At 44.3% G+C, this 15,697-nt stretch overlaps 1 protein-coding gene across 1 annotated transcript in view; it reads left to right on the plus strand.

The window, feature by feature from the left end:
* Window positions 1-7,920: 7,920 nt before the first annotated feature.
* Window positions 7,921-15,697, plus strand: part of PLPPR4 (phospholipid phosphatase related 4) — a 46,327-nt gene continuing 38,550 nt past the window's right edge. The window contains exon 1 of the mRNA XM_054980359.1: window positions 7,921-8,388. Within this exon, the coding sequence (XP_054836334.1) occupies window positions 7,921-8,388 (468 nt within the window). The remainder of the gene's footprint in view (window positions 8,389-15,697) is intronic.

A 15,697-nucleotide genomic window follows, 5' to 3' on the forward strand; every position in this document is an offset into this window, starting at 1 on the left:
CACAAAGTTTGAACTATGTTGGATCAAATGCATTTTGGTCTGATGTAGTGACCCAAAATAGCACACATGTGTGTGGGGGGGAGGGGGGAGGTGGCATTGATGATGATGGAAAGGAGTGGGTAAAGAGGAGGGGGAGATGAGAATGGGAACCAAGGACAGAGTTGGCAGCAAGCGCTGGAGCTGGCAGTGAGGGTGAGAAGCCAAAACTGATGGTAAGGACACACAGAGAGACAATGGGACTCCACCACCACAATCTTTCCTGGATCCCCCATTTATTGTATCTCATAAGTCACACCTGCTTGGAATCTCTTTCTATACCTCTTATTATTTGCAGTTATTTAATAGTTATCTAAGCAACAACTTTAATACAATAAAAGGCATAGCCCATGCCCTGTGATTTACATGATTTTTATTCATACCTACCTTCTATAACAGCAATTGTTCAGGCAACAGAAATAGATGAGCACCTTCTACGCCTCACTGCATTAATGCTCTCCCTGACTGCTTTAACGACATGGATTATCTGTAGTTTCTGTCTTCATAGTGTCACAATCTTCTCTAAATTAATAGGAGGGCTATAAGCCTCTTCCCCCCCACCACCACAACCACAACCACAATGTACTGAGATCCATCACAGAGGGAAAAAATTCAAAGGCAGCCTTGCTGGGAAAACAGTTATCTGTTTCACCCTGATCAAGAAACTAGTGGAAAAGCAAACTGGTATGGTAAATTGAACAGTGATGAAGGGTTTGAAGGAAAGGAAGGATGGTGAATGAGTACAGTTCCAGGGTATGGCTGGAAGGTACATGATCCAGCAACCTTGCTGAAGCTAAGCAGGCCTAGATCTGGTCAATGACTTGATAGAAAACATTCCTGGAACACTACTTATACTGTGTTGAATTTTCAGCTGGAAGAAAGGCTCCTGGCTGGAGCGGGGCCTACGAGAAATATCAGTATAAAAGGCATGAAATAAATATAAAAGGAAGTATTTGGCAGTAGTCTCGAAGCTTACTGGCACAATAGTATCTAATGCTGCATTATCTTATAGTCTCTCCATATATCAAGTTTACCTTCCAGAGAGTTCAAAGCTGCACACATGGTCTTCCCTGCCTCTTTCATCCTTTCAACAGCCCTGTGTGGCAGCTTAGACTGAGAGGGTGGCCCAGAGGCCACGCATTCTGTTTTGTACCTGAATCAGAATCTGAGCCCAAGTTTTCCAAGTGCTAACCCAAGACACTACCGAATACACGTGCTGGCTTTTAGTGGATGGTCAGTTAAGGGTTAGTACTAAGACAGAGAAATTTCAAGAGATGGTGGACAGTGGAATCTTTTCTGAGAAAAGCTTCAGTTCAAGTGAAAGGGGGGGAAGTTGCAGAAATGGAAGAGGACTGGATAAGAAGCAGTGTAACATTGGAGACTTGACAGATGAAAGAAGTAGCTGAAAAGGAGGGCCCTTAATGCCTGTGGTTCTATCAACCTCAAAAGCAAAGGGGAATGAAGGGGGGGGGTGAGCATTGACATGCTGAGAGTCTTTTGGATCAATGCTCTGGATTGAAAGGACAGAAAGCTCTGTGAGGAACTGCAGTGTATCTTGGGATATCAGAGGAAATGGCTTTACTAGATTGTTTTTTTAAAAGGACTGTCTTATTCCTTATTATGAAAATAACTCTACCACAAAGATGAGAAGGAAACAAGCAACATAAATATGAATCAGCTAGAATTCAGGTACCAAGTGCAATCACAGGTGTAAAACAACCAACACGTAGACAACTAGTCCCCGTGAATGACAATCAATGACTCAATATATCATATGATTTTTATCAATGTAAGGTGCATAAACATCTGTGAACAGTGATTATAATCAGTAAACATCCACTGTATCACAATAATATGCTACCCACATTGTAGCCACATATAAATCTACTACCACATATATACACTGCAGCAATGGATGGACCGCAGTCTGCATACAATTACATCTGAGGATCTTGAAGCATAAGTATTAGACTATTTATACCATTTATTCTGACCTATTTATTGAATATTTATTGAATATTTATTGAACAACCTTTATGGAGTCAGGATCAATGTGTATTTAATCTTTGTTGATTCATGAATGTACATATATAATATTGCATTGGCATTCCAGTGATAAATAATTGTTTGATGTGTGCCGGTGGCATATTATTGTGATAGAGTGGATGTTTACTCATTATAATCACTGTTCACAGATGTTTATGCACTTTAAGAATTATAAAAATCATATGATATATTGAGTCATTGATTGTCATTCACAGGGACTAGTTGTCTACGTGTTGGTGGTAGAATTCAAGTACCGGTATTATTTACAGATAATAAATCAAGGTGTAGGTAAGCAAGAGCTTAATAGAAGTGTGACTACTTGCTGACAATGGTTATGATAAGTCATCTTCTTCATTAAAGTTGTTACCAAAATTCAAGATGACTCATTGTAACCACTAGTTGTTCTCATTGTCAGCAGGTAGTCAAACTTCCATTAAACTCTTGCTTACCTACACCTTGATTTATTATCTGTAATGGTTTGCCAGTACCTACATAAGGAATTCGAGATGAATTTTAGCATAAGGAATTCTAGTTGAATTTTAAGCAAAGGTAGAATTCTTTTCAGCAAAATATTAGCAGGCTTTTTGTGTGGGTAGCTACAAAGATTTGGAGAAGACTGCAAAATTGGGAGGGAGTGTTACAGATCTTTAAAGTGGCACTAGTTGCCTAAAGTGAAATTCAAAAGGAAATTGGAGGCTCCAGTTTTGATGAGATTAGCAACATTTGTGGGAGGGAAACAGTACATATCTCTAAAGTAATTAACTTTTTAAAAGTGAAAAACCATATACACATAAAATATGCAAATTTGGTTACATAATACCCATAGTTAAATAAAATCAGACAAAAACAAAACAAACAGATACTGATATATGGTTGCTTTCAAAGATAATTTTTTTAAATAACTTCTCTTATCTCCCAACTGGACAGATTCTGTAATCTTTGCAATATTCGAAATCTTAATCAGCTGTCTCTCTCTCTTTCTCTGTTGCACTTGGAAGGCTCCATCCTTGTTTCTTGAGAGAAAGAGGTCTTTATTATACCCACTGTGAGGTCTGGGCTTCATGTTGGATCCTTGGCTTCAGTGCCGCAGCTGCATTTGTGACTAGGGATACTGTACATTCCAACAATTGCCAGGTGAACTTACTTTGACTAAACTTCCTCATTTACGTGTGTTAAACTCTGATCAGATTCCCTAGATCATGTTTTCTGCTTTCCACACGTTACAGGGCTAGGTTGTACCACATGGTCAGGTTGCTCTTTGGGAATAAGTAGCCTGTTTGTGTTCCAGCTGCTGCTTTTCTGCTTGCATAGACCATTATCTTCTCAATACCAGAGGAGAGGCACATCTTCCCTAGGGCCATGGTCAAGGCTTTGAAGTGACCTACTTGCCCAGTACAGAATCATTCACAGTTCATCCCTGTTTGCATATACACAGATAGATGCATCTATTCAATAACTCTAGTGCGGATACTAGGGTGTGCACAGTGCAGTCAGATATTATCAACTCTAAACGTTCTCCATATTACCCAGCATCAGATCAGGTAGGCTATATCTGAGGCAATCAAAAAGCCAAAACACCTCCCAGAACTGTGAACACTATGAAGTAATTGTTGGGAATTTAACAGAGTGTGCCTGCCTGCCTTCCATTCCCCAGGAAACAACATTTCTCCAAACCAGTCTTAGCCCTGGGACTGTTCAGGATAGCTGCCTTGGCAAATCACACTCTTTGTTGGAGGGGAGGGAAATTTTAAAGGCAGCCCTCAGTCAGTTAGGCCAGCCGTTTTGTACCATGTATGTGCTGCGCTGCTCTTCATGTCCTGGGAGAGAAGCCCTGATTGCCAATGGATCCTGCCTAGACTATGCTGGACTCTTTTCTTGAAAGTCTGGTTTGAGTCATTTTGATTAATGACTTATTACTAATAGTGACCCTTTCCTCCATTCTTTTCCATTGGGGACTGCTGTAGTAAGAAGAGGGGACAGGAAGTAGTAAAGGGAATTGCCATGATATTTTGATATTGTATTTTCTGTTCCCTGTAATTTAACAGCCTACCAGCCAATGCCATACATCAGAGTATTTTGTGAATGATTTATAACTGCAAAGATAAATATGGCTAAATCACATGTGCACTTTTTTATCTTACCTGACAGTAAGATCTTTAGTTTCTGCTGTTCTGAAATGTTCTGTAGCCAGTCAGTCCAGGGAGTAATATATTGGTTACAAAGTAAAATATAATGAGGGGAACTAAAAAAGATATGGGTGGTTGAGTCAACTTGATCTTTACAGTAAGGACAGTAGTATTTTTCGGGGGGGGGGGGGAGTATTCCTACTAAAATGGCTCTTCGTCTCAGCAGATGGTAACACATTACATCGGAGTAGCAGGAAAGAGGGCCAATACAATACTTTGGAACTGTTAGGTTAAAAAAGTATTTAGACAGCTCAAACATTTTATAAGATAATTAGAAGTAAATAGGGGAGCATTTCTGATCTGCCTGAAATTTTTAAAAAGCCCAATCTTTTTAAGTAATCGAATTCTTTCAGTGAGCTCCTGAAATTGAAGTTCAGATTTAGTATAGCAAGCTTTGAATCAATTGGACTGAGCCAACTTTCCAGCCAGGAGTCAGCTGTTACTAATTGCAGCAAGGATGGCAGAGCACTGGATTCACGAAGTGATAATCTGAACTTGATAGCAGGATACCATACTATTGTTGAAATCTGAGGAGATCCAAGTTCTAGCCATACCATGGCCGAAGGTACACTGGGAGCAAGAGAAAGGGTCTTACGAAAGAAAGTTTGCTGGAACTTGTCAAGAAGATTCCATGATCCATTAACCCAAATTTGAGCAGCATAGAGTAATTTGGGAAGAATAATGAACTTTTATAACTTTAATAAAAGTGGAATAAATTGGCAACCTTTGATTCCATTTTGGGGGGAAAGATCTGCTCAGGAAAATTTGCCATTTATGAGACTTCTTAAAGCTGATACACTTTCCCTTCTTAAATTACAAAATGGAATTAAAATGATAATTTTCCTAGTCCACATCCCTAGTGGTTACATTATCAGCTTTTTGCATCAAATGGTGAAGAATCTAATTGTAAATTTAACTTGGTTTATTGGCAGGCACAGAATGCAAAAAGATACACCTATGTAGTAAGTCTCAACTGAAAATGCTCAAATGGCTTTTTCTTTTAATTTTATTCCATTTATTAATTGACAGTGGTAGACAGAGAATGAGTGGTGAGAGAGCAGTCTGTCATCATACAAAGGACACATCCAAATTCATTCTCACACATCTGAACAGCATGATGAATTTCTGATTACAACTGGTGAACAGGATGTGAGCCAAAATGATGTGTTATCAAGTATTCCTCTTTGTGACACACTCAACTGTATCTGGCAGGATTCTAGACCATTTTCAAATTAGCAAAAAGCTATTATTAATAAAAGCTGCTTCTGAAAGCATGCACAGATTCTTTCAGAAAGTTCTTGACTGGCATTATTCTTTGTAAGATGATGGGTTTGCAAATGTTCTTCTAGTGTCTGCTGCAAAAACCTGGGCAGTGTCACCAAACTTGTCTGGCAACTCAAGCTCCCTTTCAGCTCACAAGAAGAACAGCCATCAATACATCTGGAGCTGGCTTGAATGCAGGGGTCTGCCGGAAAGTTATGAGATGTTCAACTATCACCTGTTGGGGACCTGCTCTGAGGTTTTGTTTTGATGGTTAGTTTCTTAGCTGCTTGCCATCAAGACTAACCTATGAGTTAGTGGGGACAGCAGATTCATGTATGGCAACCTGAAGACATCATGTCATATCATGATAGCATGGGCTAATGTAGCTGCTCGGTATCACTTACTATTGCTTTAAAATCTGATGGATCATCTTCTCCCATACAGACCTGCCCATGCACTGAGATGATCATCACAGGTCCTTCTCATTTGGGATATGGTGGAAATAACAAGAAAGGGGCATCTGTATGGTGGTGCCAGGGCTTTGGAATTCCGTCCTGAGAAAATCAACCGGACCCATCCTTGATGGCATTCTACCATATGTTAGTTGTTGTTTTTGAGAATGGCAATTCCTGGATAGGCTGCTAAGAATTGGTTTAGAGTAATTTTAATGTTGATTTTAGTGACATTGATCTCAATGTTTTTTGCAAAGGTTGTTTTTAACAATGCTAGTTGATTGGGGGGGGGGTGTTAAAGCACTACTCTGATTTTAAATTATTGCAGTACATCCCAGGGTTCTCTTTTGGATGGAAGGAAATTAGTGGCCACTGGTGTATATGACTGTTGATAGATCTGGGACATGACTTATAGTTATGGTTTGCCCCTTAGTTAATAAAGTACTATGTTTTTATTTTGACAGGATATGTGCCATCTTGATATGAAGATACAACATGATGGTACATGGGAGCACAAAGACAATGATGCCACTCAACAGACTTCACCATTCCCTTCTGATACTGTCCCTACTTATTCATGTGGTCTCTTGCTTGCTTTACCATATAACTTTCTTGCTGGAAAACTACAGGAGTAGCGTAACCAAAATAGAGAATAACAATGCAAATATGGGGTATTCATTCATCCCTTAGATGTGTTTAAAAGAAAAAGTGGTGATTTATATAAGAGGGAGCGTATGCCAGATACCCCTGTACTTTGTTCTTGGACATGATACATTTTCTAAGAATCAGTCTTAACCATTTATATGAACTCTCAAAACAACCACAACTGTACTGAAGATGAAAATCTTGACTTAATTAACTGTATTAGTTAAATGCAGTTGCAGGAGCTGCAGTCCAGCCAAAGAACTATTATGAATACACAGCTAGTTTGTTTAGCTTAAATGGAGACTGAATCTCCATTTTGGAATCTAAGCATTTCCTTGCTTTGAATGCTCAGCTAATTTGCATTGCTAAACAAACAGCGCATTAGCTCACATGAAAATGCTTCGCCAAAGCAATCCCCGAGTATACCAGCACCACGGTCAGCAACTAGTTCTCTAGAATACGGGAGAAATAGGGCCAAAGTTCCAATTGTGCCCCCTCACGCTAAAATCTTTGTAGGATCAGAAACTAGACAGCCACATGTAACTGTGTTGTCTAGTTTCCCCAGCAATTTTCAGTGAAAAAATGGTTAAAACACCCAGACCAAAACTTTACTTTACGCCTGCCTATTTTTCATTTGAGGCGTCTAAAGGCAAATCTGGATAACAGGAACGTGTTTGGCGAGGGAAATGAGGAATCGCCGCTGCAGCCCCCACCCGCCAAACCAACCCCTCACCCTTACGAATTACACGAGGGATCTGGATCACCGAACAAAGCATCGTCCTTGATTAAATGGAAAAACCCCTGTGCACATTTGCACACGTGTAGGGCCACTTGCCGCTGAAGGCGTGTAGGTTGGGGGGCGGGGCCTGTGTTCCCGTTCGGCGCACTCGGATTTGTTGAAGCGATCAGAGAAGCCATGTCTGTTCTCTCTGCCTTGCTCTAGTCGCGACGGTCCATTCCGACATTAATGCACGTGACGAAACTGCATGTGTGAACCGACCGGGAGCTGGAGGCAATCAAAACTCTCTGCAAGATGGACGTGCTTGCCAAGGCGGCTGGAGGGTTCCTGTTTCCATTTTAGGCATGCACGGAAACCATCTTGGGTGTCCGCCTCCTGCTGTAACGTGTGAAGCCTCCGTGCCCTCCCCGTTTCCCCCGGAACCAATCACGCCTGCAGCGGCGAAGGAGTTAAGGCGCCCGCCTCGAGTCCCCTCCTCCTGCCGCCGCTTCATCATGTAGGCACCCGGGGCCCCTTCCTCTTTGCATGGAGCAGGGTGCTTGACGTCAGCTCTATGAATATTGCACGAAGAAGCCGGATTGCGAGCGCGGCGGCGGCGGCTCGATGTAGGCAAGGGCTCTTTCCCGGAGGGGAGCGCGGCGGGCAGGAGGCGCTCATCGCCGCCGCTTTGGAGCAGGAGGAGATCCGGCGCTTCCTGGCCCAGGGCGAGCGCGGCGGCCGGGCGTGCGGGCGGCCGGGCTTGGCGCTGCCGGGCGAGGAGGACGCTCTCGGCTGCGCTTTCCTCCCCCACCGCCAGGGGCCCCCCGGGGAATGTGACCTCGGCGGCCGCCACTGGGGCAGGAGCCGCGGCAGGCTGCCCGGGAACTCCTGCGCCGCCGCCGCCGCCGCCTCGGCCGCCAACTCGCTCCCGCCGCCCGCCGCCCACCTCCTGCCCGCCAGCATGGCTGCTGCGAAGGAGCGGCAGAAGAGCAAAGTGACCAAGGAGAGCGTCACCCTGTTGCCTTGCTTTTATTTTGTGGAGGTGAGTGCAGCCTGGAACGGAAGCCTTATGGTGGCCTTGTAAAAGCGGTTTCTGGATCCCTGGGGAAACCGCCTCGCAAGAAGCCCGCGATCGGGTCCCCGGCCCTCTCCTGGGCTTCTTGCGGTCTTCCTTGCTGAGCATGTCTAAAGCGCAAAGATCGCTTGGGTACTCGTGTGTCTGTCTGTGTGTGTGAGAGAGAGAATTGGCGTGTCTGTGCCAGTATTTTGCTCCTGGGCTTCCCATTTGGGGAGAGGGAAGATCCTTGGCCATCGTGTCTGGCGTTCATGCCTAAAAACAAACGGGTCTCCTGATCTCATCTTTAGTCAGCTGGGAGGGGGACTCTTCTATAAAAGACGGGAGTGATGCTCCAACCACAGCCATCCCAAAACCTGCCTGGATTCCCGTCTCCTTCCCTTGCTGAGGAGAATGCAGTTCCCAAAAAACTGAAGGGAATTTTGCAAATGGAGGGGGCAGCTGGGTGGGTGAGATCATGTCACGTGCACAGGATCATCCCACTAGGAGGGAATGTTGGAATAGGCGTCCATGTACCATTCAAGCATTGTCAGAGAAAACGAAAATGGGACCATGTTCAGGTTCCTGGGTAGTCAGAATTATGTTTCATAAAAGGTTCTAAGTGTATCTGTGTGCCTGTTAAAAGATCTGTTGTGTCTGTGCTTTGTTGCAATGCCACCTGCAACTCTGTGCCTTTACTTTGGCTCCTTCTGCCTGCACAGTGTTGAGGCACTCGCTGCAAGTATTTCTTACAGCCAAGGAGCCATAAAAAGGGCCTCCGATTCAGATGTTTGTTGACAGCTTAGTAAGAGAGTGGAGCATCCTTGAGAGGACAGAAATCCTGAGGGAAGAAGCGCATTTGAGTGATTCAATCTGTTGTGCCGTAGAGGCAGATGCACAGGACAATTTCAAAGTCTCAGCCAGTAGGCAGTCAGCTCCTCAGGCTATACCCTGCCTCCCTTCAATGGCAATGGATAGCTCTTTCCATAAGAGCAAACAGTCATTTCCAGAACTTGAGTGTCACATATAAGTTGCACTGATCACATGGTATTTAAGGCTGTTTGATGTGGCTGCTGGATCCCAGCCCCTGAAGGAAGCGCGATGTTAAAGGAACAAGATTTAAGGTACACGCAGCTGATTCTTTAAAAATGGGCCCTGAGTAAGTTCTGATGGTTCGTTCTGATGATTGTCCAAGTAATGCAAGACTGTCTTCCCTATCTGCCAAAGCAAAAAGCTAAACAAGATGACAGAAGGGATGTGTGTGGATGATCTCATTTATGAATTGCTATAATGAATTTCCTCTCTAGTCTTCATAAATGAGACATTTTTAAAAAGTGTGCTTGGAGTAAATCCAGAACATTAGAAGCTTGGCTTGTTGCTGAATGTGGCTTATGTGGTCAAATGTGGATGGAACATTCTAAGTCAAGCCCACACGTGGTCCTTTCGTAGCAACCGTGTGTGATGGGAACGGCAGCCACCCACAGGATGTCTCCATATTCTTCCAAAGCTAAGGGAAGTAGGCCTTGTACCATTGGAAACCTTCCACCACTGACAGGTGCTTTCAAGGAACATTATAAAAAAAAGGTTGCTTCATTTGTGAATCATCAGATCTTTTGCTTCCAGCGCTTCCATCACTCAACTAGGTGAAGGAGCCATTAAAGAGAAATCAGAGGCTGTTGCAGTCTCATGGTTTGACTTGAAACGGCAATGCAGGGGGATTCAGGGACCACTTCCACACAGTGATTATGCATTTGCTTTTGTTGGGTGCTTTCACACAGCACTGCGTTCATTTCAAGAATGACTAAGGGCACTCCTCAGGACACGGCAAAAAAAAGAAATCTTTGCTCTGAATCAAATGGAAAACTGCAGGATGGCTGTCAGTGGAGCATCTGTGTGATTGCTCTGCCCTCAACCAATCCATGGAAGGGGGTTTAACTAAACTGTACCTTCAGAAGGGCGGAGCGAAGCTCTGCTTTTCTGCCCCCTACTTTTCAGCCCTGTAACTTTGTTTCCATTTCCGCATGATCTGCCATGTAGAGTTATGCCTTGTCTCAGCTGTGAAGAGGGAAAGAAGGGGCGTGTTCTGGGCTGTCGGACCCCTGGAAGGATTCTTGTCAGATTGGCTCTTCCCTGCTGAGATGTCAAAGGGGAAGAGATGGGGATGGTGTCAGCAGGAAGTGGCATGTTTATGGTGTGTGTGGGTATCATCTCTGCCTGCTTTCATCCCACTCACTTGTGCCTCCTTTGACTGGGAGTTGAGATACCTGGATTCAAATCCCCACTCTTCAGTGAAACTTATTGGTTGATCTTGGGCCTGTCAGGCTAACCTACCTTGCAAGGTTGTTGTGAGGATAAAATGGGGAAGGAGAAGCCACATAGATTACCCGGAGCTGGTGTCCTTAATTTTTGCCCTGTGCCTTCGTTCAGGGAGCTCAGGGAGGCATCTCCTCATTTCACCTTCATAACATCCCTGAGAAGTATATTAGGCGGAGAAAAGGTGACTGGAGTTCATCTGGGGAGCTTCTTGGTTGAGTAAGGACATCCCAAGAACTAAGACTTGAAAAGTCAAAGCAATGCTTCTCTGGTGCAAAAAAAATGTCCTCTTAAGTTAGGTATTGCAGAATTTACTTTATTATTTATTTCAAATTTCTATTCCACCCTCCCCCCAAGTGGGCTCAAGGCGGATATTAAAATACAAAATACAATAAAAATCCATACACATTTAAAACATTATGGTGGACAGCCTTCACAGGGAGGGTTAAGATTTTATATACCCCTCCCCTTTTTTTTTCAGGACGGTGGAGGCCCAGCCTCAGCCATATGCCTGGTGGAACAACTCTGTCTTGCAGGCCCGGCGGAAGGATAGTAGGTTCTGCCAGGCCCTGATTTCAGCTAACAGAGTGTTCCACCAGGTGGGAGCCAGGACCAAAAAGGCCCTGGCTCTAGTAGAAGCTAGGCGGGCCTCCTTGGGGCCAGGGACCACCAACAGCTCTTTGTACCCTGATCGGAGTGTCCTCCAGGGAATATATGGGGAGAGACGATCCTGTAGATACACTGGTCCCAGTCTGCACAGGGCCTTATAGGTCAATACCAGAACCTTGAATCTAAGCCGGTACTCCACAGGCAACCAATGCAGCTCACGTAAAAATGGTGTTATATGTGTCTTATTTGGCACTCTCATAATAACACGCGCCGCTGCATTATGTACCAGCTGTAATCTCCGGGTCAGGCTCAAAGGCAGCCCCACGTAGAGTGAGTTACAGTAATCTAGCCTAGAGATGACCGTTGCTTGGATCACTGTAGTTAAGTCACGGGTTGACAGGTAAGGGACAAGTTGCCTGGTCTTCTGCAGATGGAAAAAAGAGGACCTGACAACCGCTGTGACCTGTGCCTCCAGGGAGGCATCCAAGATCACCTCCAGGCTCTTAACCCTTGGAACTGGCACTAATGGTGCCCCATCAAGGGCAGGGAGCCGGAGTCCCAAACCTAATCCCCTGTGGCTCAAGTACAGGACCTCTGTCTTTGTCGGGTTTAGTTTCAGCCAACTCTGCTTCAACCAACCAGTCACGGCTGCAAAAGCATGTTCCAGGACATCTGGGGCTGAGCCAGGCCGGCCATCCATCATCAGATACAACTGGGTGTCATCTGCATATTGATGACACCCAAGTCCGAAACTTCGCACTAACTGGGCAAGAGGGCGCGTATAGATGTTAAACAATAATGGGGAGAGTATTGCTCCCTGTGGGACCCCGCACACCAAAGGGTGGCTGGATGCCAATTTCCCCCCAGGCACCACCCTCTGTCCCCGACCGTGGAGAAAAGAGACAAGCCACTGTAAGGCAGTCCCTCGTATCCCCACCTCAGCGAGGCGGTGAGTCAGAAGATTGTAATCGACTGTATTAAACACTGCCGACAGATCCAACAATATCAGCAGCACCGAGCCGCCTCAGTCAAGATGTCTACGAAGATCGTCTGTGAGGGCGACCAGCAATGTCTCTGTCCCATGTCCTGGATGGAACCTGGACTGGAAGGGGTCTAGGGCCACCTTCTCAATCACCTTTCCCAGAAGCAGAATGGTCTTGAATTATTCTGAACACTATCTCAATAAGGATTCTCTCTCTCTCCTCTCTCTCTCTCTCTCTCACTCACTCACTCACTCTCTCTCTCACACACACACACACAGAGTACCTATTTCTTTACATTTAGGCAGATGGGGTTCCTGGGTACATGCAGGCAAATAATAGACATGAGTATATGGATGATTTACAAAATCCCTCGCTGTTTTTTTGTTTTGTTTGTTTTGTGTTGTTTGTTTGTGCCATTTATAGCCCACCTTTCTCACTGTGACTCAAGGCAGATTACATAGGGTGAGATTAGTATAGTCAGTTTCAAAGACTTTTCATATCTCTTTGAGACCACCTCCTTGCAGTACAGCCCTCCTATCTGAGTAAGAAAGCCCTCTTGAATCATTCAGTTTTGCATTGTTTGCAGAAAGCCATAAGAGTGGGGGTTTTCCTGACCTCAGGCAAGCCATTCCATAAGGTGGGTGTGACCACAGAGAAAGCGCGTGTATGGGCAGCTGTTGATTTTGTCCGTGTACAGGGTGGCACCTGCAGGAGGCCTTGTTCAGATGAGCGAAACTGCCGTGGAGGAACATAGAGAGAGGCAGAATCCTAGATAGGCTGGAACAAGGCCCTGAAGAACTTTGTATGTGATAGCCAATACCTTGAATTTAGCCTGATAATTGATAGCCAATGGAGTGACTGCAGAATGGGAGTAATATTTATGCTTCTCTTTGTTCCTAGTAATAACTGAGCTGCAGCATTCTGCACCAATTAGAGCCTCCAAATTGACTTAGAGGGGAGACCTATGTGTAGTGCATTATCATAGTCAAGTATAGATATTACCATAACATGGATCCAGGTGGCCAGATTGGCCATGTCGCGATAGGGGCTATCTTCCAGGCTGGACGAGGTTGTAGAAAGCATTTTTTGCAGTGGCCTTAGCTTACTTTTCTAGCAATAGTGCTGGATCCAGTATAACCCCATAACTCTTAACTGAGTCTGCAAGGGTCAGACAGACTCTATCAGGTGAAGTTTTGTGGATTTGCCAGAGCTTTGTACTATCATGGATGTTAGAAGTTAGATTTGTTTAGAAAAACAAAACTATATCTCAAACATATAAAGTAAAAGCCATTCTAAGACCCCATCTCATGAGATGGTAAATTGATATCTGGAATATGCCTCTTCAGAGGGCAGGTGAGGGACTTGCATGATTAAATGTTCCTCCATGCAAAATATTTCCTCCACATTCCTTCTTGGCTAGATGCTGGAGAAGGATTCTAGCCTAGTTTGCTTCATGCCATGCTAGTTTTCTATATACAGGGAATATTTTTCTAGGGAGGAACATTCAATCAGAGGAGCCCCCACCTGCCATCTAGATCAGTGAGAGCCAGACCTAAGTTCTGTATATAGCAAATAAGGAACCAGGGTTTCTATTTTAAAGGTTTCAGAATCCTAGCTAGACAATTTGTAGAAGATAAAAGCGACTCTGGTCTGCATGCTGTCCAAACTTTGCAGTCATGACAACAGCCAACCTTGAGCCAAGCCAGACTCCTCTCCTATGAGGGCCAAATTTGCATTTGGAATGACATCTCAGCACCCTTCTGTTGTGTTCCATGTATCAACTTATGTCCACAGTTCTGCAGAAGTACTTCAAGCTTGAGGTTTCCGTGGCTAATGCAGGAGAACAGGTTGCAATCAGGCATGGGCTCTGGCTGTAGTAGCTGGGAATGAAACATGAGGGTAACTGGGACCCATGAGGTTAAAGGTTATGATAATTTAGGAAGATTAATTCATTAGGGAAGCCAAGTCATAGGCTGTCAAACTTCAGTTCTTCAAGGACCCCACTACTGGCCTTGCTAGTTCATGCAAGCCATTTCAGCTCTGCTCCGTTGTTTGATCTACTGTAGCTCTCTTAAGGAGCCAAGGCCCCAGCAGCTAGAACATCACTTGAATATTCCTGTAGCAACATACCTTGGTTTTATTTGTGATTGGATATTAGATTTTCTGATAAGGGCTACTGGAAAGAACAGGGCTGGGTCAAGATATTTTCTCATGGTACAACTCCTCTCCCATATAGTTCCTGAGCTCAACATGGGTTTGTGGAAAATAAGCTACAGTTTCCTGGAATATAGCTTTCTTATATGTTTAATTTCTTTAATGTTATATTTCTCTGGATTCATGAGCAGTGTCAAGTGCGTTGAACATTTATTGGAAAAACCAGTCCTTAAATGCCTTAATGAAGCACACAAAACAAACAGAAAATAAAACTTAGGTCAGGGTTAGAAGTAACTGTGTCATAAGTGGTTTGCCAAAGATTCATATTTAGTACATGCAATATGTTCTCAAGGATGCAGATCAGATATTCTGGTTGTCATAATTACTGCAATTAACTTGAGATACTACTGTATTCACTCCAAGGGAAGGTGACCCTGAATGTAAGACAACCCCCTTAAAAATGTTATGCACAAAAAATATTGGACATAACCTCAAGTTGTATACAAATGTAAGACAACCCCCTCTTTTTATTGCATACCTGTGAATAAACCTAGTCCTGTGCTGGAGTAACTACTGCAATTCTTTTAAAATTAAGACAGCTGTTCACTGCTGATCCAGACCTTGTGAAGCAGGTAAGAAAGGCTGGATCTTAAAGTGATCCAGAACCCCGGGACAGCCACATGCCCTACAGTCATCCTCTGCAGCCCTAGCCTTAGCACTGTAAACATCATGACAATGTGAGGCTGACGATATGTACCCTTGAGGGGGATGTTTATTGGGGCCTGTCTCTCTCACGCCTTCATATTCTACCCCCCCCCTCCATCCCACCACCAACAAATCAGATGTGATTTGGGAGGGAGTGTGACAAACACGCCCTTTCATCTTCCCCTTTATGTTCCCTTTATATCTCCCCTTGAATTCTACTTCCCAACAACAAATAAACTGTGAACCACAGGGGGTGTGTATTAATTTTTTAAAAACAAACCTTGGCAAGGCCAAGCCAAGCAGGAGTGAGGGGCCTGATGAGAGTCCGTTTCTCCCCAAGAAGAGATGGGACTGGGCGGAAGACAAGAAGGTATGGAAGTTGAAGAAGGATGGCATGTACAATAGATACCTTAAGGCAATGAGTTGCTGCATCTGCAGGGGGCTTTTTTGCAAAGGCTGTAATGAAGAAGAGGCAGCTTTAATACACCTGGCACTGAAGGTGATGCTTCTGTGATCCATACTAATGGCACTCC

Source organism: Eublepharis macularius, chromosome 5 (genome assembly GCF_028583425.1).
Source record: "Eublepharis macularius isolate TG4126 chromosome 5, MPM_Emac_v1.0, whole genome shotgun sequence".
Lineage (NCBI taxonomy): Eukaryota > Metazoa > Chordata > Lepidosauria > Squamata > Eublepharidae > Eublepharis > Eublepharis macularius.